The 27634-nt window shown below is 39.9% G+C and overlaps 1 protein-coding gene across 4 annotated transcripts; it reads right to left on the bottom strand.

Moving 5' to 3' along the window:
• Positions 1-375: 375 nt before the first annotated feature.
• LOC135499283 (villin-1-like) lies at positions 376-27584 on the bottom strand. 4 transcript variants are annotated; one of them, XM_064789964.1, is made up of 25 exons: positions 27455-27584; positions 18982-19072; positions 17129-17203; positions 16895-16954; positions 16439-16569; positions 15876-16197; positions 15425-15534; positions 14997-15075; positions 14642-14659; positions 13311-13409; positions 12852-12996; positions 10353-10367; positions 9440-9540; positions 9147-9284; positions 8727-8813; positions 8442-8513; positions 7993-8097; positions 7707-7790; positions 7329-7387; positions 6937-7120; positions 6468-6581; positions 5551-5676; positions 4970-5041; positions 4657-4767; positions 376-4352 (listed from the first exon to the last, which is right to left on the bottom strand). In XM_064789964.1, exons 2-25 carry the CDS (start codon positions 19060-19062, stop codon positions 4239-4241), a joined length of 2502 nt encoding a protein of 833 aa, XP_064646034.1. In that variant the 5' UTR covers positions 19063-19072; positions 27455-27584; the 3' UTR covers positions 376-4238. The 4 variants fall into 4 exon arrangements, with proteins under 4 accessions (XP_064646034.1, XP_064646033.1, XP_064646035.1 ...); XM_064789963.1 differs by lacking the exon at positions 27455-27584 and adding an exon at positions 23173-23281; XM_064789965.1 differs by lacking the exons at positions 10353-10367; positions 27455-27584 and adding an exon at positions 23173-23281.
• Positions 27585-27634: the final 50 nt, after the last annotated feature.

Raw genomic sequence — 27634 nt, 5'->3', positions numbered from 1 at the left:
ACACGTGTTTCTCAGTGTCAAGACCCCTGTCTTGCTTTGTGTTCCCTGGCCTTGGATTTGCTATGGAGTAGGCCATGGTCCAAATACTAAGATCTCTCTCCAATAATTAGTTCTACTAACTTATACCAAAGACCCATCCACCAAGCCCAAGGCCCAAAGGACATCTTTCAGCAGTGACCAGCAAAAGCTTTGTTTTGCTTGGTGTTCACTCAATCACTGGCCTTGCCTTTGCTCTGGATTTGGCCAAGGTCCAAATACGGTACTAATATTTCTCTCTCACTAATTCAACCAAACGTTCATCCACCTTTTAATGTGTCTGATCCACATAGTATGGTATATTCCTCAAGCAAAATAACAAATTGTAACACAAGCAAGTCATTTTCTTTCAGATTTCATATCTGTATAATTCCCATTATATTTCGAAGAGAGTCTACATACATGATATATAACAATCATGGAATGTGGAAAACAATCGAATAAACATTACCGTAGTTAAGTACATCCAAGTTGGCCTCAATACACATTGTAATAGCTTCAGGCTGGAATGAGTTTTGATCCTAAAGCCTCCTTAACACTCGAAACTGCTGATTATTATCATAGGCGTAGCCAGGATTTTCAAAAGACTATCATTTTTACAATAAGACAGCAATTCATAGTCGTTTCTGAAAACCTAACATTCTATTTAAGCTTAAATTTTAGCTCCAAGACATTTCTCCGACAATTTCATTGAGTTTTTTCCAAGGGGGCTTGTTTGCAACCTCTCTGGCTACGTCTTTGGTTAGGCTAAATTATGCACACAGACGAGCAAAGCAAAAATTCCTATATCCGAGTCGTCACCCAACTCATCTTTAACACTCAGTAATGCTGTTTTTCTGTTTCTCAGGATTAAGTCGCCCGTGTGCATCAAACTATTAATTCTACAGGTAGTGATAAGCAATACAAGCGACTTCAATATGCATAAAAAGCATGAGTCATTTATCAGGGCTGCGGGACATCCAACACAAATGAAGAATGCTGGGGTAAGATCACTTTCAGGGAACACATTTTCTACTGAACCTCTAAATGACAAATGATGATAAAAACATGAGGAGATTGTTGATATCACTACAAAAAGGACTTAAAATAATACAAAATGCAAATATTTTCTTGATATGTAATATCTGACGAGTCTTCAATGTACATGTACACGACAAAGTTGGAAAAAGCTCGACAAAAATCTGGACAAAACTCGCTACAAAAGCACATACAAAAGATACAATGATATTGTAAACATAATTTTTCACACTTGTAATATTTGTAAGGACAGGTTGTTCATCCACTTCTTATACATGTGCCAGTAATATATCATATCATAGATTAAGACAAAATGAAGGAATAAATGCGTTGGCAGAAAAAAGGCCAAAATATTTTTCTTGAAAGTACACTTTGTTTTGATGAAACACTTCAAGAATTACAATAACTCTTAACTAGGTTCAACATATTCGAAAAGAGTATGCAAGGATTTCGAAAAATTACTCTTTTAGCCTAAAAACAGAACAAGAGGAGGACACCTATAGTCACATCAACTGTCCTCAAAGAAAAGATACCTATTTCACATCCACTGTCCCTTGACGGGCAGCTGAGAGTGAATTCAGCCACTTTCAAATAACAACAAGCGGAAACAAGACAGATCAACAGAAGACAAAGATATCACTCAAAAAACTAAGGGCCAAATTCATAAAGGGCGTTTACCTTAAAACAGCGTTTAACTACTGAATAGACATATTCAGGTCCTTCATGTAAATCTTCACAGAATATGAATAGGCCCTGAAACTGATCAGGGAAAAGTTACACACGTCTAACCCTTAAACGCCCTTTATGAATTTGGCCCTAAACATTTAACATGGCGTCAGTTATCGACAAATTGGAAGATATGTACCACAGTATTCATCACAGTCAGACCTGCCATTTATTATGAGAAAAAGACAACAGGACAAGCAGATGACATTGTGGAAGGCAGGTCTGACAGGGATGACGGTTTGGGTTCTGGAAGGCTAGGAAGATTTCTAGAGCAGTGCCGACTTAATACTGTGTTTACAATATTTTGATATGCTAACTAGTCAACTATTGGGTTTTTGGACAAAATTGGAAAAACATAAAACAGTAAATAATTGTGACCAAACCCACTTCATTTAGATGTCTTCACTCAGAGAAGGTGCAAATTAGCTATCAGTCACATTGAGCATTACATCGAGGGGATATTGCACAAAAAACACATTAAACCTCAAGCAGGAGGTTTTTCCATGCTCTGAGCAGTGCGACCTAGAGTGGCGTGTTTCAAGTATTTGAATATATTGTAATCGTATTGTAAACTCATGCATAAAACTAAAAACCAAGGAGAAATTATCAAGATATGTGTTAGATAGTGATAGAATACAGATTGAGTATTTCTCTGGGGCGTAATGCAAAGGCAAAGTTTATCAAAGGCAAGTGGCCTAATCTAAGTAGAATGAAACAATAGGGCAAGACTTTAGTTTAACTTTAAAAAGTGCTGGACCAAAGCGGGGATGCACATGTTGATGTATGTACAAAGACTAACTAAATCTATTCATTTGCACAGAACCTGTCCTATAAAACACCAATAACAATACTTTTAAGTAGAAATGAACAAGGTCTAATGACAAAATCTGTTACAAAGGGCTGGACACAGAAATTTACCCGAAGTTAAGAAACCTACTGGTGTGACTCAATGAGGACTCACAGAGCAAAATATAAAGGAATATTGTCATCATAGCTAAGGTTAATCAGTAATTCCTTTTCATAACCAGATTTAGGTATGCTAAACTTAGAAATGTTCAGCACTTTACTAAGAATTTTCCATCAAAGTGTTAATCAACGCACACACTATTTACAAAAATCTTGAAGAAGTTTTGTTAAATTCAATTGAAGATATATTGTAGGATTCAGTGTAAGATGCATAGAGGTCACGATACATTTGCTAAGGGAAGTTCTACATGGTTTTTCCCGGGAATTTCCTCATAGATCTCTTCGGGAACGTTTTACATGGATTTCCCGGAAAACAATTTTTCCGAATTGACCAATGAAGATTTCCATAGAAGTTCTCCATAGATTTTCCAACAAATTTCATATAGAATTACCGGAAGTTTCACTCAGATTTCCCCGGATAGATTCCTGTATGAGAAATCAACTCTCGTACTCAAAAAAGCCCAGCTGTTGCTCATGATAATAATTATGTAGGTACTCATTAACCTCTAACAAACTGTCTACATTCAAAAACTCCATAATATACATCAGATCTAAGACATTTTACATCGGCAAACTAAAAAAAACAACAAAAAAAACAGAAACATGGCAGTTTCTTGTAAACTCCTTGGATATTCCATATCAATCTACAACATTTAATTTCAGTGAAAAAATGTAAACTGCAGATGCGTATGGTCATGATATGTCAGTAACACAATTAGTTGGCGAAAAATTCTGAGCTCTTACTAGACATGCACAGTACCGATTATGACTTGGGTCAAGGCTTATGATGACGACATCTGCAGAATACAGATATCGGCCCGAAAATATCATTGTCGAATCCTATTGACATGACATGCATATGAAAGTTCCTGATCAGCACCTTTTGGCAGTGCTATAAGAGTGATGAACTGCAACGTTTTATGTTAAATTTTTCTTGTGGGTAAAAATTTTTTTCCCCAACTTTCTCCAACTTGCCCTTTTTCTTGAAAGTCAAGGGCTAGCTAGTCTAGTGCCCTATTAAAATTACTTTCACTAAATATTTTCCAAGTTAAAGGAGACCATCGTAAAGATTATATGCCTGTATAAAAAATGACATCGTGAAAAGAGACAAAAAAATAATATACTACTCCAAAACTACAAGAAGCAAAAAATGGTAGCGCATTATCTCTGCACCCCTATCACCATGATAGACTGATATGAAATAAATACAATGGATGGAATGTACCAATTGAGTATACAATAGGGATGAATGGAACTGTCTCCTAATTCTCCGGAGATGGAATGCAATTTTTATCCGTACACAAAAAGGGCGGAAACCAAAAACGTCAAAAGCGACATCTGAAAAGAATACACCGATTCACAATTTTCCACGTCTAACACATCAACGCTTTTCATCAGCTGTTTCTTATCACAATTCAAGTTCAATTTCAAATTTTCATGCATTGACCAGTTCCAGCATTCCCCACTTTATCATCCGCGGCAGCACCAGTCTCCTAGAATAGTTTGAACCTCTTTTTCAGTTGTGTTTGTTTCCATGGCTGCATCGTCAAAAACTCGGAGTAGCTGACCTTGAAAACGCGCTCAAATTCTTCATCTGTTAAATAGATCTGAAAAAGTGAATAGACATTAAAAGAACTGTTAAACCACTCAGTGTCACAATCACATAGAACTGGGTCAAAAACATCTACAATTAGTACTGGGCTAAAAATACTTTTAGTGCTTGATCCATTGCGAGGATCAGTTGCACAGTGGTTAAACGAACAAGCATTTAATAAATAACAGCATGTGCTGCTACATGTGTGTGTCATATTCACAGTGTCTAAACGAAATATCTACGCGAGGTAAATTTCCTCCTGCTTGTGATAAAAGAACTCGGAAATCTTTAGCTACAAGCACATGTACTACTCCTACCTCTTTCTGATCCGCCCTGCAACCATCAGGACATCCACTGGACAGCTCTGCGTAAGAAAACTTCTTCACGTCATAGAAACCTTCATCGGATGACCCATTCAACACTTCATTCTGAAAATCAGGAAAAACCGTAAGTAGAGTGCTTTGCTAAAATGGATGTGTCTCGGTTGGAGACGGACAATGGATAAGGCTGATGTCTGAAATCAACAGAGGCATCTGAAATCTCCCGTGTGTAGAGTTTGCTCTGCAGGGAGGACTTCCACCTGCTGCTGACTAAAATGTTTTGTGAAAAGATATCTTCTCGTGAACTTACGGCATTGACCTCCTGCACCCCAATCTTCATCTGCCCAAATTCTGCTTTCAGCTCTTCGTACGTCTTACCACCCTGAAACATGGAAAAAGTTTATATTGTAAGGGTAATAATTGTAATCTAACCCTAGTTGGCACATGAAGATGACATTGAATAGTTCAATCTGGTGCTGGTCTAATACCTAGTCACGGTGCCCCAGCTTGTGGTTTTGGTGACGTTGGAAGCTGCACTGGAAGTTCTTTAGATGCTGAGGAGGTTGCAGGTGAGAAGCAAGACCAAATTGGACCACTGGCAAAAGACTCACTATATGAGGCACCCAATTGGACGTCCACGCAATCTTACGATTTGCATGGCAATAGTTTGATTTATCTTCAGTGTTTACTCTATAGAGCATTTTGCAAAAATCAGATTTTTATCACTAACATTTGGCCAACATCCAGCATTTTGATTACAGTTAATAATTTGTTTGCCTTGGCATAGGCACTTAGGCTGATAAAAGGAATTTGCATCTTACAACTCATTCAAAGGGCAAAGGTATCAAGGAAACTAAAACAATAGTTTTGCACAGAAATCTCAACACTTACGCTCCATAGATTGACATCCCATGTCGGGAAGAAACCAGTAAAAGTAGGTGGTTCAAATCCTTGTTTCACGGTGCTGAAGGTCACATCATCAACATCACGGCCCGCAGGATGGCTCTCAACATATTCCTGAGAACAGAAAGAAAGTTTAATCAAAATGAAAATTGAATCAAAATGAAATGTAGTGTGTCATCACGTAGGTCAGAGTTACAAACAGGGGTGGAAAATTTAAACTGAATGCCTCGTAACGCAAGCCATTTAGGTTGGCCAGAAAGCCTTTCTGAGGTTAGCCAGCAAGACTTTGAGGTTGGCTGGTCGACACACAACATTTTCTCTACAAATACCAGTACTGTTACTGAGAATGAGCAACACCAGCTCAGCCAAAACTTAGTGTGAGAGACTGAGTTATAGTTTTAAAAAAAGATTCAATCGGGTGTTCTGCGTATCTCAATCTTTGTCAACTACAATGAACATTGGTCACTGTCCATGTATTGTATTTGCATGCTTTGCCCATTCACAGAGCTAAGAATGAACATTGGTCACTGTCTATGTATTGTATTTGCATGCTTTGCCCATTCACAGAACTAAGAATGAACATTGGTCACTGTCTATGTATTATATTTGCATGCTTTGCCCATTCACAGAACTAAGAATGAACATTGGTCACTGTCTATGTATTATATTTGCATGCTTTGCCCATTCACAGAGCTAAGAATGAACATTGGTCACTGTCTATGTATTGTATTTGCATGCTTTGCCCATTCACAGAGCTAAGAATGAACATTGGTCACTGTCTATGTATTGTATTTGCATGCTTTGCCCATACACAGAGCTAAGAATGAACATTGGTCACTGTCTATGTATTGTATTTGCATGCTTTGCACATTCACAGAGCAAGTATAACATGTTACACAACTCACCACAGAAACTTCTTTCGATTTCTGCTTCTCCTCGTCATTGGCGCCGTCACCGATCCAGATGAAAACCTGATCCCACGTGTCCAGAATCATCACATCTTCTGGAACCAAATCATCCTGCAACACAAAGATCACAAATCGTTTGAAATCATCTTGCTGTAGTGTCAATGCCAAAAAGAAATAAAGTTACCCAACCCCTAAACAAACACACACGCAAAAGTCTCATTAGTACCTTCACCAATCAAGCTTTTGTGGTGGTGACCACGGGGTGGGTTGAAAGGGTATGAAATACAGTGAAATCTCCCTTAGCGGACAAATTTCTACCAAGGACACCTGCCCGATCAAGGGACAATAACTTGGTCCCAAATTGGTAATAGCTGTTGAAACTGATCTCTGTAACCAGGATAGCTCTCAATTAAGGATAGCATCTGTCAGTCCCTAGGGAGTCTTCAATAGAGTGGATCCACTGTACCTGAATGAAATCTGGTATCCTCTCGACACTGAAGTAACCCTTGGCGTTGGAACAATGGTAAAGGACTGGTGGATGTTCTGGTTTCTCTTCCTGTAGTCGCTTGTCGTTAGAATATGCCTCGCGGCCACCGAGCGCTTTCCAGAAGTCTTCAGTCTCGTGGCCTTCAAGGTTGATCGCTGGTGATCTAAATGAGAGAATTATTGACTTGACTGTTTTGAGGAACAACAAGGACTTGAAGAGGCAAATAGTGTCATTAAAATGCTTTTACAACCCTTGACAATGGGTCAAAACATCGAATAATGATTAACAGTATGGGAAAGCACCCTTCAAAATATGCCTACATTAAGCACTCTGACGTCTCAACTGAACTTTTTTAATATGTGAACAATTACCTGGAAGTGAGGCAGGAGGCTGCACTCTTGGCCATTTCTCTCTCGTCTCCTGTGCAACCCTATAAGTGGAAATTATACGCTCAGCAAAAGCGACTGAGGCAGTCTCACTTTAACCACCAGTGTAATTTTTTCGACAAGATGAACGGCAACATTCCATCTTAACCCCAGGAGTACTTTTCATCAAGCTACGATCCTCACTCTAAGATTAGCCGATTTCTTATCAATTTACACAATTCTTACACGGTGTACAGCAAGTTATTCATGAGGAAGTATTTAGAATGACTGCTATAAGTAAAAGTCAATAACCACCAGGTAAGCCACCGATTCAGCATGGATCCATACTACTATGAAGAGTGAACAAGAGGAATGAACTGTTACCTTGCCAGACCAGATGTAGAGTGCCGTCTTGGTCTTGAGGATAAACACATCGTTGGAGTTGAGGGAAGATGCACGCAACGGAACCTAGAAACAAGAAATAGGGACTTGACTAACCATGGAAGCGTAAGAGAAAACCGTACTGTCCTTGCAGATAATTCCAGCACGCATCGGCCATACTCTTCGAATACATTTGTATGTCTGCCTGTCTAGATGATTTTCAAGGATGTAATGGCGAAAGGACCTCACATCACAAACAAAGCCTGGTAACAGATGGGGGTTCCCTTACCTGTACAGCCTTGGTGTTGAGTTTATGTGTGCCAGCCACCCGCAGCAGGTAAGACTCTCCGATATCCTGGTCCTTCTCCTCTTTACTCCAGCCAGCCTTACCACCCTGGAAAGAACATCACGTACAGGTGATCATTTGTAAATATTTAGTGTCAGGATTTTCACACCCCAACCTGAGCAGCCAAGGTACATGTACTATTTTTTCAACAGATCAAATTGTTCATGAATACCACGTAACAAACATCATCCTTGTCTTTCATGCCTGCAAAGATTCACCAAAGTGGATAGTGGCTTGAGGTAGACCCCTCTCCCTGGCCCATGACAGTGCCCGAAAACCTACAGGCATGCAAAAACACTCATATTCCTCGGAGAATGATTCCTTCAGATAAGAGAAAATATTTGCAGGAAGGTGAACATCACAATACCAAAACTCAACTGCTTATTACTTACGTCGAAGATGATGATTTTGGATTCAAATATGGCGAGGAAGTGAGGTGGTTCTTTGCCCTGGACAACTCGCACCTGTAACACACAACAGGGTAAAAATTTGATGAGGTCTTTTTGTTTGATTTACAATACTGTCACCATAGGATATTATGTTATACCTTCAAAATTTTATGCGGCAGGGTCATTTCCAGCTAGTCATGCTCACAATTGAGCTCTTGAAGAAGAGGTGGAGTGGGTGAACTGGGATAACTTGGATATATTCAATGATTTAAAAACCAGATCACTTACTTGGACAGGTTCGCCTCCATAAGCATCATCAAGCTCCACCGTCAGCAATGCGGCCGATCCCTTTTCATCAGTTGTGGCCTTGCGACCCTGAAACATCAGCAGAATGTGTTATATATTTCCTCTACGGTAATTGGGCCAACTTTACAGAGTTGGTAGACACCACTATTCATCAGTGGTAGGCACCCCAGTCAGGGCGTCTCCTCATTTTTGGCACTTGGGCTCTACCTGACCCTCTTCACTTTGTGCACACAGACTCTATCTTTTCCTCTCACCTCTGGTTACTCAGGCTCTATCAATTTACATGTTAACAAGTTTGTTCTTATGATGAAAACGGGAGTTCCCTCTTCAAGATTCTTGTGCAAAGGCTGCCTCACAAGTGCCCTCTCCCCAGGATGATCTGAGGGGATTGTAAATTCTTACCAGCCAGTAGTAGATCAAGTGTCGGTCCTTGTTGTTGACCTGATACGTATAGAGGATGATGTAACTGTCACCAGCAAAGAACTGCCCAAACATCTTTTTGTCGACAGGAACTTTCTTGAAGTCTTCAATTCGCCAGATCTAAAACATAAATATAATGTCAGGCTACAGTTACAGGTGAAAGATCTAAATGATGAAATATTCACCTAAATCATTGTCCACGAATCCGCTTTCAACTATCTACCTTCATTATAAGGTCCTGGGATCCAGACAAGACAAGTTTGATAGCACCTCACCTGTACACTGCCAGAACCATCATCCACCATCTTGAATTCACTCGCCAGAGAAGGATTCTCGTGCATCGATCCAACGTCGAACTTCATCTGGACGCTACGTGCTGCAATGACGAGTATCAATGTTACACAACATATGTAACATCATAGACTATTATAGGATGAATTCAATCATAATAATGACTTGGTAGATTTTGGCATTCATTGCAAAAAGTGCCTAAAATATATGTCAGCATTTGACCAGACTGAAAGTCAAAGCCATAACTGCAGAGAACTTCAAGATGCAACAACTGACCCTGCCCAGCAGTGGACAACACAATACTCTAATGAACATGGGGGAATCGGTCAACTAATATGCAAGTCAGAATTGATTCACCAAATACACTATTTCTACAGATTGTTTTCAACAGATACAGCTACCATAAACAACATTTCAGGATTCCCTTGTTAATTAGAACATAGACATATTAATTATGGCCATTTTTATAGCCAAGTTTAATTAATTCAATATTTAGCAGAGACAGTAATATACTAATAACAACACAGTTATTGTCACATCCAGTTAACGACACCATGGAAAACAGCTAGTAACTACAGAAATTAGTACCAGCAGTTAGTACTTCAGGAGGGCCATGACGCCAGTTGATGACGAGAGGATCAACAATTGGTAGTTTTTTCAGCTGTCAGCCAGAAACAAATTTGCATGGAGAATATGAATCAGGAACTGCATGCCACGGGGAAGAAAAACGACACAGAAAAAGATTTAAAACTTGTTTGGGTTAAGAATTTCGTTCATATTTTCTAAATGTAATAACAACAGCCACTAACTATAGAATAAAACCATATAAAAGGGACAACATTGTTTCATCTACATGCATAACAAACTTAACATTAATTTGTCGTAAAATGATCTTACTCCATTTGTTTTGAGCTAGTGATTGAAAAAGAAATTTATACTTTTTATATAACAAAGTCAATTTTTTTGTAACGTCATGGGGGGGAGGGATAGCCAAAATGACATTAGAAAAGGAAAACATAAATTCTGTTTAATATTTTGGGGAATGTTTTGGGGTGTTGAGAGCCAGCCTTTTTCATGATAAATTCCATTATGTGTTGTGGCTCTAATGATGTGCTCTCATGTGGTCTGTGTCGGCCCTGATGTCTCATCACACATCATGGCATATGAGAGCAAGGAGTACACATCATTCATCAACACATCCATATTGGAATTCTTCAGTTACGTATAACATTCTTAGCACCCTAAGATATGACCTGTGGAGAATTGTGTGAGAGGCGTTCCAACCATTTGCTTTTTAACACGCAAATCCAGTTCCTCGAACTTAAGTCTGATTTTCTTGTTTGGGTCTTAAGCTTTTGTATGTTTTTCTGCCTGGTCTCGGCTATGCAGACACAGAAAGTAAAGCAGATCATCACCACCTAGATTTCAAGTAAATACCTTAACGCCAAAATAAAGGATTTGAGGACACTTTCTGCTAAGTCAGGGCTATTCAGAAACAGAAATAGGTCATCACCATCTAAACACCTAAAATAGGTCATCACCATCTAAACACTTATTAAAATAGGTCATCACCATCTTAACACCTAAAATAGGTCATCACCATCTTAACACCTAAAATAGGTCATCACCATCTAAACACCTATTAAAATAGGTCATCACCATCTAAACACCTATTAAAATAGGTCATCACCATCTTAACACCTAAAATAGGTCATCACCATCTAAACACCTAAATCCAGGATTTGAAAAAACCTTTTCTGCTTATAGTCTGGGCTATTCAGAAACAGAAAGTAAAAGGTCATCACCACCTGAACACCTAAACACCAAAACACCTAAACATGAAAATCAAGGATTTCAGAAAACTTCCGCTTGTTTCAATGCAAAATGCATCAACTGAACATACCACCTGGAAGCATAAACAGGTATTATCATTTTTTAAATCCACTAAACTTTTCGAATTGATCTACCAATATTCTCCAAACCTTTCACAAGGAGTATTTTATATCAAATACAATTCAGAAGAAAATAACCACAGGTTAAAAAGATGCTTTCTAGAATTGATAGCTGGTTCCGCCCAACCTCACGGACATTCAAATGAAGAAGTCGCCTTAGATATTCTAAACCTGCTCATTACTTCCTGCGGGCACTTGACATGAAACGTTAGTTAGTCCTACAGAAAGTTAAGTATTTCTATCTCTAAATGACACACAGCAATGGCAAAAGTTACGCTGGCAGAAACCTAACCACATCTCACACAAGGTACTTACTGTCCGCTGTTTGAGGGATGAAAACGGTGCAGAGGTGGATGAATTATGCGCCAACACCAACAGTTAGAGACCACGGCAAGCATACAAAGATGAAAAGGAAGAAAACAAAACATAACACCAAAACATAACACCAAAACATAACACCAAAACACAAACCAGTGAGTTGTCATATTCACTAATGGTGGTGCCACTTGTAAGGGAAATTCCCAGAATGACATGTTCTCTTTTCCATTGGTTTGATTTCATCCCGAATAGCATCAAAAACAACTTGACAACTTTTTAGCTCAGATTTTCCTCGAACCAGATAGACCTTTCTACACAAGTGGCGATCTCCATTAGCAAAAAATGACACACAAAGCAAATATGATCGTCAGCTTGGTGCACAGCTAAAGACCAACTTCACCACAACCTTTTGTGTTTCTGGGAGCGACTGTACCGGTTATGCCAGGTAATCCCTGTTGTGTTTTCAAGGTTCTCATTTGAAAACCGACGTGGTTTTATAACTTTGGTCTTTAGCTGACACAGACATAGCAATGCACAGATGTAGCACAGTTCAGTGAAGTTGCAAGCAATGACAATAACAACCACAGTTTACATTTTTTTCAACAATTTCAAAAGATGATATCAAACCTACACCAGCAATATTCCCATGCACCCATCCCTTCGCAAGTGAATCCTTTGCACCGACTTTGAATTTTAACATAACAACACAAGACTAACTACATGCACCCTCCCTTCCCTTCAAGCATTTCTTAAAGGTCTGATACTTCCATCAAATTCTATTTTGTTAAATTCCATTTCTCAGATTGTGAATGGAGTTAAGATAGCAAATTGTAACCACAGCGGTAAAAATCACAGTCTTTTATATGATACACAGACTGTGCTTTTTGTGTGTGCCACATTATGCACAACAGGCATGGAATTTTCCAGATGATTATCACAAAAGGGTCACATTCTAATATGGAAATCGAAGTACCAGGCCTTTACAACTAATTCACAGAATATAAAAACACAAAATCACCATCGTACCGAAGCATCATTTTGCAATGAAGTGAAAACGGCAGCAAATTTCACCACAGGGAGGAGAAAGTATCAAACAAAACAGGACACCAAGAGGGCCAGTACTCACCAATTCTTCCAGTTGTGTGAGTCTTGCCACTGTATTTTGGTTTTGGCCAATTCCTAAACAGCATCTTGAATTCAGATAATTCACCATTTTCAACCACTCGAGTGATGGACGTGTTCGCACTGTACCCTTTCTTCTTGGCAAAGTTCTGAAATAGACAATGTTCCAAATTCAATATCTGTTTTGGCTTCGTTTCGTAGGGGGTTGGCAATATCCTAGATCATACAAACGTCATACAAAACGAGAGAAAAAAAGTCACAACCAAAATATTTTTGCTCACCACTGAAATTTCTACTGACCATAGGCATTCTTCATGGATTCACACCACTGTCTTGGATGAGCACATCCCAACCAAGACCACAGTGTATATTATGATTTTGAGGTCAATTTCACATCAAACCTTAACCACAATAAGATAAATTTCACTTCAAAACCTATTTATTTCCACACACATCTACATACCATTGCATTCTTCATGGACTCCCGTCGCTCAGTCTTGGACGCACCCCTGCCAACCCAAACCCAGACACCGGCCTCGCAGTTGTCCACAATAAACACATCCTGTGAAGAAAGGGTCAAAATTACTTTTCTGAAATAATGAAGCAGGAATTAGAAACATATTTGGGGCAGAGAAAGAATTTAGAAGTCGAGATGGATTGTTCAGATACACATACGGTGACAGGATTCCGATATTCTGGTTACCAAAACATGACATGGTAACAGAAATTGTGGCCAATCCACAAGCTATTTGTGAGGAAGGTGAGGTTAGCTTGAAGGGAACCTAGTGGACCCGCATCAAAGAAAGTGAACTGGCTTTTCATGCAGCAGCCTTGGCCAGTGATACTCTATCCACAGTGAACATGACTAATACTATACATTCTTTGTGTCCTATGGCGGAGTTGAATTTTGTGGGGTGAAAGCAAGTAAGACCAGAAAGTGAGGTTGGAGAGATGATTTGACAACAGAGAGTTACAGAGTGGGGTGTAGTATAGTCTTTGGCCCGGCTGTTAGATAGCATGTGCATTTATATGTATTAACATGTCAACAAGCTTCAACAAGCTCTCATGTTTTACAGGTCCTGATGTTTTGGGAATGGTTTCAATCAAAAAGGTAATGTTCAGGTTAAAGGAGTTCGCAGGGAAAATCTGCAAAAGTTTTAAGCCCAACGGATAAAAAAGGAGTCAAGTTACAAGTTTCTGGTACTGGACAAAGTTATAAATGAAGAAGTGGAATCCGGAAAATATTTGCTGCTTTTTAATTTTTGCAGTCCATTTTGGCGGATAACAATATTTCTTTAAACTTTTTCGAATAAAAAAACACACTTTTGCAATTACATTTTCATGAATCAAGGTTATCAGTAAAACCTGTGTGAAAAAAATCCCGGGAAAAATAGGCAGTAAAGTTGCAGGATATCCTTACTGGAAAAATTGCAAGGGTTAAATTTTGGATGAACCTGGGTTATTGCAATAATGGATGTAAAAGTAAAACCAAACCAAATTAATAAACTGAATATTGTTTCGTCATTTCTGTAGGAAAAAGCTGAAATAAGACTGCATGTGGTTGTGAAACGACCCTTGCCTTGCAGGTGATTTTAAAAGTTGAACTAACTCAACTACCCTCCCGAAGATCACATCAAAGAAGTTTGCTGATGCGCTATAAAGGAAATCAACAAAGGTATCGGGTGTTTTTGGTTATTCCCTTAGTGTGCATTATAGCAAACTTATCCCAATTGATCTTCGGGTGGATAGATCAGTTGATTCATCTTCAGGAGCCAATCAACTAACACGACTTACCATACTGCCAGTTTTGGGCTGTATATTATGGGGAAATGAACAAGTTATTTAAGGGAAGACATTTCTATAGGGAACAATCAGAGGGATCGGAATATATCTTATCTACATGAAAACCACTACGAAACCAGACTATGTAAAGGATGGATGAGTTTCCATAGACAACGAACATGGGTTGGATTTACTTTTCATATTCTAGCAACTGGAGTCAGTTTATCAGTGAAATTTTATTTGTCCAAGTTGACACAACTTAATATTGAGGGGTTTGGGCTAGACGTTGTCTTGGTGATTCTATACATATGGTCATAAAACGGCAAAGTTAGTATCACATCTATCAGTGTACATCCTACACGCATACCTTTGATTCCAACATCTCAAACTTCAATGGTCCAACTGCTGCCTCCGTCACCGTAAGGGTACCTCCAGCATCGCTGCATCTGTAAACAGGAGGTACGACATTACTTATTTTTTCAAAAGTAACCGATACCGATGGCCTAGTGCTTAAGGTTCGAGTGTAACATCTTTCCCATGCAACCGTTTGGTGTTCGGTAATGAAAAACATGTCAGACTAATAATCTGAAATATGTGTCACTAGTATGCTTTTTTTTTACTGATCTCAAATATTCAAAGTTCTTCAGAGAGCTGAGGGAAAGACATTTCAATCTCTGTCAGATCAAACTACTTTCAGGTGGAGAAAAACCAAAAATCCTCCAAAAGTGCGAAAGGTTACATCCCTGCTCATCCCATAGACTCTGGAGCAAATACGAAAAAGATTTCCCCACTGACCTGTACAGTTTGATCTGATTGGTCATCTTAAGTTCAAACTTTTCATCCTCGCCAGCTTCCGATGAAGACTTGATATTTCTGCCAGACAACGGCAGGAACTGTTCCCAAAGCTGGAAATAAAGGTGAATATTTTGATACTCCATTCAAACTCCACCCTGTTCAAATTTCCTTGAAGCTAATTTCAACTAGGACCATATTGACGAGGGACAGATTGGAACGTGCTTAGTTGACCTGTTATAGATGGACGTTAACCCCTTTAATGCTACGGATGCTCCGAACAGTCCTATGACGTGCGGAAGACGTAGCTCTTTCCTTTACACTTTGGTTTTGAGTCTTTCTGACAAAATCAGCAAAAACAGATGACTTTGACAGCTGGTGCATGAACTGAATCAAAACATTAGATTTCCTGCTCACAGAAAACGAATCAATCTCATCTTTAAACCTTCCTTACCTGTTTTTCATCATCGGTCATTGAATTCTCCTGTCCACTCTCAATGACGACCGGACACGCCTGCTGGCCACGGTCGTCCCTCAACTTCCTCGCAAAATCCATCGCCTTGAGAGTTTCTGACCGGCTCGATTCCTTGCCCGTCCAAACGAAGATCAGCTTGCCCAGATCCACAACGAACGAGTCGCCCTCATTGAACGAAGTCCATTCTATCACCATCTGCGTACACCGGGGATATCGCTTGCCTTTCACTCGATACAAACGTGGCTCGAATTTCTCGGAGTCAACATGACGGAATCCTGATGCGCACCCACCATCCTTGTACCTAAGTAAAAAACCACAAATAACCTTAATTAGTCCCGTCTGATTTGTTCACGACTGCAACAAGAAACGTGTCTTCCAGAAGTTAATTGAAAGTAAGGAGCAAATCGAGGAATTTGGAAAGGGCAGAGTTTCTATTGAGTATCCAGTGGCAGCATGCTTTATTTCGACTCAAAGTTCATTCGTGCACTGGTCAGAGGGGCATGTTACAGCATTAAGGCTCTTGAGGGTTTGAAATCCCTTACCGTAATCCCTCTCTGAAGTAAGAAAGGAACTGTGAAGATTCGTGATTTTGTGTCTCTTTCCTCTGAGTGGCGGCACCACCTACATAGTCATCACATTCTACTGCTTTGAAAGCCGCTACACCAGCCTCATCCTGAAATATATTCAAAAGATGTTTGAAATGCACAACGGAAGATGCCAATTCCGACGACCAGGAAGTGGTACGGCACCCATCAACCGGAACTTTCCTTTTTTCAGAGTTAATTTTAGCAACACAGTGCTTCACGGGTTGATGTCACAAAGTCTTCACTTCTTTCCTTGCAAACTGCTCAGTAATCTTATGTTGTTCAGGGGGGCTCGGTGGCACAATGGCTGAACGTTGGCTTGTATGTTACATCATGTCATAGCATTCATAAATCTTTGACAAAGTTAGGGAGACTCGTCACATGAACAGACTTTTGTTGATAAAGGTTTCTTACCAGCGAACAGTCCTCCCCGACCCAGAAGTGCACGTACATATCAGTCTTGGAAGTCCCAGACTGAAATAAAAGATTTATCAGTCAGTTCATAAAGATACCAGAATTCTGGGTGCATGATGTTAATTCAAGAACAATGGTCACAGTATTAACCGGGACGGCTTACAATACAGACTTCACTTAAATTTTTTGCAACATGAATTGAATGATTTGAGGAGCCAGACACCTCATGCTTACACTGAAGACAACGTAGGCATCACCCTTGTAGAAACTTCCATAGTTCGTCTGTGGGATGGCTTTCAGTTCAAAGTTCTGAAATATAAGAATCAAATTTGCAGGGATGTCAGAAGCAACTGGGATATAATGAAGAACTGGAACTTTTTTTAGAGTTTGCCAGCTGATACATGTTGAGGGCAGTAGTGCTTCGAGGAGCACAAGAAGCTTCAGATTGTGAGGTGCACTCTAATCACTATGCTACTGAACTCCCAGGCAGCAGTGCATAACGCTGCAGTTTCAAACTGGAACTACTTATGAACAAGTCATTCCTACGATCAAAATAAATGAAACAGTATATGAACAGCTCTATTCAAAATTTCGCCAATAGTTTGACAAATTCAGCTCCTGAAATGTTTCCGTCATCTCGTCGGTCCAAAATCAGAATATTCAAAATTCAGGTATCAGCTATCAGCTTCATTTCTAGAGTGTGGTTCTAACATTGGTCACCAAGGAGAATTCCACATTAAACTTTTTACATTGATCTGCACTTCAAAAATCAATACTATACTACATGTATCATTGGCCGAACTTCATTCACTGTGCTCACATTACAATCATTTCTAATAAATTCCACAACTTTTATGACATGAAATATAAAACTGAAGAATCATTGAACATGGTACTTAATTTTATTGCATCAATCCATATCAGTATCCGGGAGTTAAAATTCGGCTGAAGTACATGTGAGGTGCTTCACAGAGGTCAAGAACGGTGGGCCTAGTCAGATCTGGGTCAAACAATCGCTTATTATCACCTCCCAAACTTATCATTGGGTGGAGTCAAAATTCCACAACGAACTACGGCACTTCTGTGCCAGACATTTTATTAAACTTAAGTATTTTGTTGACCTCGTTAAGACTATACCACAGAGTTTTTCACTATGATTTCTGACCAGGCGGAGCACTCTGACAAAAGATTTTTTCCACTATATCAGTATATTTAATCAGCGCATTCCCACACACCAAAATATGCAATATGTACGTGCAATGATTACCTAAATTAACTCGGATTCCTACACCTGTTGCCAGTGAACAATTTATTACATAAAACCTTTGATTAATGTCTAAGTCACTCTTAAAGTATGCAAAAACACATGCAACCAAACCGAGGTGAGGTGAGGACCGTCCTCGATTTCTGGAGCCAACCAAGATGGTGCCATTCGGTTCAATAAAACAAGACAATGATACACATAGAGTTACAATGTTGGATCCATTTTATTGGAAAAATGTCACCAGTTGCACTTCACGGCTTTTAATTTCCAAATAGTTTTAAAGGTCCACTTGTCAGAGGCAGAACACCACAAGTAGGTTGTTGTGCCGACAACAGGTGGAATCAATACTTAAAGGCCCTTTACTCCTGCAATGTATGTATGATTAATTAGTACTTTTCTACAACGTGAAGATATTTGTTTACAAGACTGTACACAGGATTTCCGAGTTGGTTGGCAGAAAGCACATTCGCAATTGGTCTTTGGTCCTGGAACCTGTGGGCTTCCTGGCCAAAGACAAATCACTCCAGTGATCTCCCAAATCCTAATCCTACTCCTACTTCAGTATTGTATCAATTTAGACCACGCCGATCTACAAGCGTTTTACGTATTATCCATCCAGGATTGATGTTCACTGCTATGAAGTCGACATGGGTCAACTATAAATTTTGAAAATATCAAGGGTGTTTTCACACAAACAGTACTTCAGCCTACGTTTTACATTTTCACCGCCTAAAAAAATGACCTTTTCTCTTCGATTTCGAGCACGCAGACATAGGCCTTTAAAGGGTATGAGTACACCTGACCAAGCATTCCTTTTTCTCACCTCAACTCTCCATATCATGAAGTTTGCCTTTCCAGGAGTGATCACCCTGAACGCCGGGTCAGTGGCGTTGGAGTCCGACATTCTTAATCAGCTGCAACGAGAGAAAACAGCAAATGATAAAGATTATTTACGATTTTGGAGAAAATGGAAAACCTTTAATTTTAACACTGTGCAGCTATGAGAAGATTCCATCAAGCCAATTGTTCTGTGGAATGGACAAAAGAATGTTGGTTGACAAAGAATGAATTTTGACTCAATTTATTTATCGACTCCTTTTTACTTGAGGCACCACGTATACAGTCTTGAGCCTACATTTCATTTTTGATTATAACATGTCCAAATAAGGCCTCTAGATCGCAGATAGTGAGAATATTTACTTTGTTGAGTTGATGTTTTACGAAACAAGTCGTTAACACGGACAGAAAACCTCCAGTCATGCAAATGACAATGTCGGTATGTCATTCATGTCAACCAGGGCATATCCAGAGCGGAACGTTCTGTAAGGTTTGCTGGCCATGTCAAACTGATCAGGATTACTCAAACGAAACTACAAACGAAATACCTGAATGATGGGTCACAAGTTATTGAATACTTCTAGCAAGAATTTGTAGACAAAATGAGCTTACTGAAATAGAGCTTAAAGTAGGATTGAGTACTGTGTTAACATGTGCTTCCCGACTATGCGGTTGGTCAACGAGGAGTTTGACTCAGTACAGTGAGAGAACTGGGAAGCAATCACCTCAGCTATGATGGGCTTCACCAGGAAGTGAATTTCATTTTCAGACTATGACATCACGTTACGCCTTTCCGTAACCCCCACTAATGAACCTCATGGTCACTTTTTCCTACATATCTTGTTCCGTCCACAAGATAATAATCCCATCTTCAGCTTGAAAACTGTGAAATTACGCGTATATCCACGACAAATGGACTGTGAGTGTGATCAGACACTGACTATTGACTTTATAGATCTACAGAAACCAGGACAAATTCTGTGAAAGACTTCATGATACCCAGCGAACTCTCCATCAAAAAGGACTGGAACTTTACCCAAAGACAGACCCAACAGTAGAACTGACACCCAGAAATCAGGGCCAAGTTCAATTTAGTCCTCTCTGTGAGGCATCACTAGCATTTTCATGTTTTGCTATACGGGCAAGATTTATGCATGCGACAAGATTTTGATCTAAATGAAGATCTCTTATTGATTGTAATCACAGTTCATCGGACTGACATATGACCATCAGGCTCGATCTGAAGGTGCATAACCTTATCAGTAATCAATGTACATTTGTATAGGGTATGCTGGTATTTATGACAGCAATAAATAACATTTAACACACTCTAACCAATGTCTGAAGAGCTTCATCCCAAAACGTGTGAACAATGGTTTTGAGAGAGGGGAAACGCCTCCATAAATGATTTTAAAATCAGCTGTCTGTCTGAATCGAAATCTTATCGACTGACAAAGGTGAAGGCTGTCTACACAACATAGAGTCATGAATTGGTCATCTTGACTCATTTTTACCACGAAATACTTTGTCCCACTTCATTGGTTAATTTGTTACTGTACAGGGGGGAGTTGGTGCTAGATGACATATCTTAACTTAGAGAGCTATAATCAATATCCCACTCATTATATGAGTACATCAACAATGTCACAGATCCAGAAATAATATGAAATGAGGATTAAAATTATTATTTATCTGTTGAGAACAACATATGGCCATATGATGAAAAGGCACCTCGCTCCTCATTGTGTTCTATTGATTGATAATACGAGTATCTTTGTGTTCATCATGGATGGCCCGGTGGCCACCGTCCATACTGACCAGCAGTTGGCCATGCACATGCTGCACAAGGCAGACACTTCCAAGTAATAAAAATCATATCAGCAATCATGTTCTGGAATGCGTCGAGCAGAGCCGCGTAGGCTCAGTGGGATGTACCAGCTTGATTTTTGAGTAAAGAAGAAAAGGGAAACTGGGATGAGCAGCCAGAGTCGAGAAGTCAATTCTGAAACACATTGCCAGTGAGAGGGTCATATCGCATTATAGCAATAATCAAACACTTTCATGATTGCCAGTGAGAGGGTCATATCGCATCATCGCAATAATCAAACACTTTCATGATGATTTTCAGCTCGGACAACCCCACCCCGTTCCTGACCTACATTTGTACCAACAACATCCTAGAGCTACATGATGTAGTAACGGCAATATGCATGCAATACCATTTTGACATCATCCCAGCACCATGAACACCAAGAAATGGCTCTAAAATATACCTAAAAATATCCATATGCCACCAAATGATGTCACTCACGCAAATGCTAACTGTGACACTCCCTATCCATTAGGGTTCCTAGCCTGATTGTATTCGCATGTACACTGTAAATAATACTCCTCCACTTCTAATATGGTACCAGTAAATATGACCCACTCAGGACAACCCAATAGTGGTCCAATAGCAAAATAGACGACTGACAGAGCATCGTTTCCATGGAAACAAACAAACCTGATATGATCGAACAGATGGGCAAATGAGGTGGTAATCGGCTAGTTAATACTCTTGCAATGATTTCCGTGGAAATCTGACATAAGGTCAGGTAAATTTTTAAAATACTGACTCAAACACTCAAATTTCATATACACTGAACATCAGCTGTGTTAAATACAGTAGAACCTCTCTATTGAGGACACCCTCGGGACAGACAAGTGATGTCCTTAAAACTAAAAGAGAGGCGTCCTGATTAGAGAGGTCAAATTGAATGGAAACAACCAATTTTGGTACCAAAACTAGTGTCCTTAATAGAGAGGTTGTCATTAATAGAAAAGTGTCCGCTAAGGGAGGTTCCACTGTATGTTGTAAGCCTAAAAAGTGGCCACCGAATTGAGCAGGGGTGCGGTTCACCCAACAAATCAACCTTAAGCACACTCCAAAAGCATTTGACACACATTCAAGTTCTAATTATGTTTTATTTCCCCTGCAGACATATCGTGAAAGATCTGAAGTGGCCAAATCAACAAGGACTTGTTTCAATCCACACCACCCACCCAAACAACACCCGCAACGTTTGTAAATCTATAGCAGCAAAACCTGTACTATTGTTACAACCAGCACTTTCAGTACTTGCCAGGAACAAGGGCTTCTGAACAACTCTTTAGATGGAGTCAATATACAGTGCACACAGGCTTGGAAGGGCGAGCCCCAACTGCAACTCAAATTATGACCTTATATGGTAACACTGTGTTGGGATGTTGGTATAACGTGCGGCAATATCGTATTCAAAGTGCTTGAGTATTGGAAATCTGACTTTAAATTTCACTACACATATTTAAATTAGCTCAGGGGAAGTTTTTTATTCTGCTAATATAACAGTCCCGGGGAAGGCGACATCCTTGTAATGACATGTGACAGGAGCTATAATATATTTTTCTAGGGGGAAGGGGAGGGTCTGACTGTCGTCATAGACCTTAAGGAGATACACATTTGTCTTTCTTTTCCAGTCTCTTTCCATGCTTGTTGCATGTAAAGAACTAGTAATATATCGTCGCTGCGGATGGTGAGCGTTGGGGGGGGGGGGGGTGTCAGTTTCCAATTAGTCCTACTTCCTCTTATTCCCGATTGATGCTGTAGTAGGCCCTATGTCATTGACGGTACTGGGACTTCAGAGGTGACAGGTGCTGATGTTTCCGCTGCGCCAATCCAACAACTCGGCAGGTGTTCAGAATACTTCCAATTATTTCCGAGTGCTGCCCGTTTTTGATTTGTTACGGCCCATAGCTTACATTGACGATTAGTTACCGCAGACCATTTTTCAAATATTAATAGGCCTATGCTGGCAACCTGAAGAAGATCATGCATTCCCCTCCCTCATCAGCAATCTTCACGGACACTGGTCATGTATATATAGGCCTGTATAGCCTACTCATACTCTTCACTTTGACTTACCCAGACAGAGCTGGCTTCTAGCATTAATAGGCCTAGGCTACATGTTATGACCTCTGCACTCAGACTCATGCACTACACATCACATAGAGATAGACTGATAATAGTATATACTCTCCCTGGTATAAAGGACTTATTGGGAGGTGATTATATAGGCCTACTTACAGTAAATAAAAAAATAAAAGGTTGTTCAAATTGTAGAAACAATATCACAACCACAAAAACACATTACCGCCTTACCTGACGATCCGAAAGCTTCCTTACCAGGTTTTGAAAAACTATGACAAACCCCTCACAGGACTATGACATACATACAACGATGTACTCAAGGCGATGTACTAAAGCTCTACAATGTATTACAATGTATTACAAGTGTATAGGAACCGCATCACAGACTTGCGCGGATATTGTAACACCCACATTTTGCTCATGTCAAAATACACATAGAGTTATTGATGACATTAAACATATTTATGTTTGTCTCATCAACTCATGTAATTATTTATTATACTTTCAATGGTTTTAGATTGAATTTTTAAATTGGTTTCGACCTCATCACTGTGTATGGATTTTACCATCCAGGTCAACCAGGAACTAGTTTTACATGACGGTCGTTTCGCTCCCTGACCTTTTCGCCCTCAGTCGTTTCGCTCCAAATCGAAGTCGTTTCGAGTGTTTGGGGTTCATGTTATAGATCGTCCCCGCCCTGAAAACGGGCGTGATTTTTTTTTATTTCACTCAAAGCCTAGTTACAATTATTTAGCTCACATGGCAACACTTGAGACGGACTCGTGAAGACGTGACAAGTGCCACACGGATTTATATACATGTACTGTGGCCCTAGGGGAGGACCATGTTCTTCAGAAATGGCTATATTATGAGAGAGTACCGCTGTGACAGCGGATATAGTCCCCCTGGAGTCATAGTCCGGTAGCATTGTATTTGATCAATTAAGCAGCATGATCTATTGTACCGCTAACCCTAACCAAAACATTTAGCAATGCGGGCTATTGTTACACGGACTATCAGCCCTAGGACTGCTATCCCTTGCACACCGGCCGGGAATTTTCTCCTGAACCTTTGGGGCTCTGTAGTGTACATTTGTACAGGGATTTTCAGCCAATCAGAGTTCGACAAATACATGACGTCAGAGTCTTAGAAACATTAGAGCAGAGCGCTCGTCAGAAATGGCAGAATACGATGTTCGTCCAAAGGTCGCGAGTTCGAATCCGGTTGTGGACAACATTTTTCTTTTTCTTTTTTTATTAATATTTTATTTTTATAATGCGTTTCTTTTCCCTTGTTATTTAGATTTTAGATATTTGAGTTATGCTGCCTGCAACATACCTACAGAAAGGACAATAACAATAGCCAATCTCCAAGATCGAAGGGATAGTCCTTCAGATATCATATTGAGTATATACAATGAGCCTTGTCTCATGTGAATGGTCTTCCTCCAGTATGAATATGTTTCTCTGCAATGAGACTTGTATTTCGATACTGCCTCATGTGTATGGTCTTCCTCCAGTATATTTTGATACTGTATGCTTCAAATTTGAGTAACAATCACAAAACAATACAAGCAAAGATTTTCAGGATTTGTATGATTTATTGCAACAGTGAACACACCAGAAATATACTACATTACTAATACATATATTTCATCACCAGGAATAGCATCAGGCATGTCACAAGAAAGAACAGCTGGAGATCTGAGAACAGCGTTATTTGAAACATCATTTTACAGAAATATCTATTGATATAATGGCAAGTTCTACTAAGCGGTTTCATGATGACGCCCCGATGACGACACAGATTTATCGGATTCTAATTGGCTGAGAACCTGTGTACAAATGTACACTGTACTGCCCGAAATTTTCTGCTTTTACACCAGAGTATTTCCCCCGACTCCCCTGAAGTATCGGCGATCTGTGACCTGATCATCATGATAATGTTGATGTGATTGTGATGTGACTGGGCACTGCCACCTCGTCATTCTGAAGACTGGCACTCATCATTCTCGCTTTCACACTTCATGGGCCGAGGGGTCAGTCACCTCTGAAATCATGAGACAGATCAAGTTAATGGTCAAATTCAGGAACACATGTAAAGATCAAGATTTCCTTCCAATAAATTTTCAGCAAGACTAGCCTTTCACTTGGACAGTCGCAACGTGAATTAAGGCTATAGACCTGTCACCTAAGTTTTCCTGGCAATATGGTCCATCAGAATAGCACCAGGTAGCATACTAATGCTGTCTTTTTCATACCTTTGAAGGGACTATGGCGAACTTCCATCTCCAATCACATCAAAGTATGTTGGATCAAACACCCACACAGGGTCTCCTAATTATCATGATCATATACATTATCAAATAGTAACATATCGCCTTCTTTTCGGCGAAACCAAGACTGAATTATTCACATTGTGTTCAACTGCGTTCATTTCGCAGTCAATTCATTAGTTACCAATGTATGCCTTAGAGGGGGCAGAATGGCACTGTTTAGACAAGAAGCCTCTCCAACAGCCCCAGGAATATTGGATAGAACGGCACTGTACTGGGTCCCAGTAATAAACATTGCCATAAAGACATATGATATTGTTCTGGGACTTATGTAAGATTAGTTCTCTCCGCAAAACCCAAGACTGAAGGATTAAAATCTTGTGTTTATAGGCTAACAAATGCAAACACTTCCAAGTGAACCCCCTACAAGAAAAGAGTGGCTCTTCTTCTCTCCGACTTTGACACCCTGCTACGAACATATCAATAGATCAGCCAGCGGTCCTTGGTGTCGCCGCGTGGGTTACGTCCAGTGAAATTGTTTGCAAAGGTCAGGGAACCACGATCTGACATCCATAACCAGCGTATCCCCTTTTCTTGCCAGTTACAGTCGGGTGCTACACCACAGTCGGGATAGTGGCCGCCAAATGAATGGTTGTTGAATTTAAAATCATGAAATCATGACACAGATCAAGCTGAAGGTCAAACTCAGGTACGCCAAGATCAAGATTTCCTTCCAATAAATTTTCAGCAAGACTTACCTTTCACTTGGACAACCGCAACGTGAATTAAGACTATAGAGACCTGCTACCTAAGTTTTCCTGGCAATATGGACAACCGCAACGTGAATTAAGACTATAGAGACCTGCCACCTAAGTTTTCCTGGCAATATGGTCCATCAGAATAGAACCAGGTAGCATACTAATGCTGTCTTTATCATACCTTTAAAGGCACTATGGCAAACTTCCATCTCCAAGTCCAATCACATCAAAGTACACGTTGGATCAAACACCCACACAGGGTCTCCTAATTATCATGTTCATATACATTATCAAATAGTAACATATCACCTTCTTTTTGGCGAAACCGAGACTGAATTATTCACATTGTGTTCAACTGCGTTCATTTCGCAGTCAATTCATTAGTTACCAATGTATGCCTTAGAGGGGGCAGAATGGCACTGTTTAGACAAGAAGCCTCTCCAACAGCCCCAGGAATATTGGATAGAACGGCACTGTACTGGGTCCCAGTAATAAATATTGCCATAAAGACATATGATATTGTTCTGGGACTTATGTAAGATTAGTTTTCTCCGCCAAACCCAAGACTGAAGAATTAACACCTTGTGTTCAACCTGCTTTCATTTCGCAGTCAATTCATTAGTTACCAACATATGCCTTAGAGGGGGCAGAAATGGCACTGTTTAGACAAGAAGCCTCTCCAACAGCCCCAGGAATATTGGAGAGAACGGCACTGTACTGGGTCCCAGTAATAAATATTGCCATAAAGACATATGATATTGTTCTGGGACTTATGTAAGATTAGTTCTCTCCGCCAAACCCAAGACTGAAGAATTAAAATCTTGTGTTTATAGGCTAACAAATGCAAACACTTCCAAGTGAACCCCCTACAAGAAAAGAGTGGCTCTTCTTCTCTCCGACTTTGACACCCTGCTACGAACATATCAATAGATCAGCCAGCGGTCCTTGGTGTCGCCGCGTGGGTTACGTCCAGTGAAATTGTTTGCAAAGGTCAGGGAACCACGATCTGACATCCATAACCAGCGTATCCCCTTTTCATGCCAGTTACAGTCGGGTGCTACACCACAGTCGGGATAGTGGCCGCCAAATGAATGGTTGTTGAATTTAAAACTGTTAACTGTTTACGTCAATTTACATATAATTAGACAAACCTTCATGAATTCAGTGGAGATTTCCACATCACAGGATAGAAGAGCAGTGATGGGATCTCGCAGATTTAACATGATCACTTCCAACTTCACCATCATGACTTGGACGTGTGCCTTTAGTTTCTTTGAGCAAATGGTATTTGATTAGGGATGGCAATTAAAATTGCCGTTGAACATGTACATGAAGTGCAGTGATGTACATAATTCAACATGTCTGGCTTGAAATTTCAAACTGCGCAGTTCATTCCCGCCTTGATTGTATGACTATTTCTACAAAAAAAACCCTTTGAAACCAACCCATACCTTAACCAGGAATAGATACTGTGCCTTACCTTCTGCTGCAGCCGTTTTTATTTGTTTCGGAAAATTTGAAGGCATTTTTACGTTTGAAATCGGAGAAAGTGTTCCCGCGATGTTCTCCGCAACTCACACACCAACCGACTGGCGTTCAAATCAACCGCGACCGATTATGACCAGAGACAATACATTTGACGTCACAGCATTGGGGCACC

This window comes from Lineus longissimus, chromosome 15 (assembly GCF_910592395.1).
Source record: "Lineus longissimus chromosome 15, tnLinLong1.2, whole genome shotgun sequence".
Taxonomy (NCBI): domain Eukaryota; kingdom Metazoa; phylum Nemertea; class Pilidiophora; order Heteronemertea; family Lineidae; genus Lineus; species Lineus longissimus.
The sequence above is the reverse complement of the archived record's forward strand: the minus strand, read 5'-3'. Positions and strand labels throughout refer to the sequence as shown.

Bases quoted from the DNA above. Each gene is read 5' to 3' on its own strand.
- LOC135499283 (XM_064789964.1), bottom strand. From the start codon at position 19,062: ATGTCGGACTCCAACGCCACTGACCCGGCGTTCAGGGTGATCACTCCT. The intron at 16,198-16,438 runs GTAAGGGATTTC...TTTTTTACTTAG, and splicing joins TACTTCAGAGAGGGATTACG to GTACAAGGATGGTGGGTGCG. The intron at 5,677-6,467 runs GTGAGTTGTGTA...TTCTGTTCTCAG, and splicing joins AATCGAAAGAAGTTTCTGTG to GAATATGTTGAGAGCCATCC.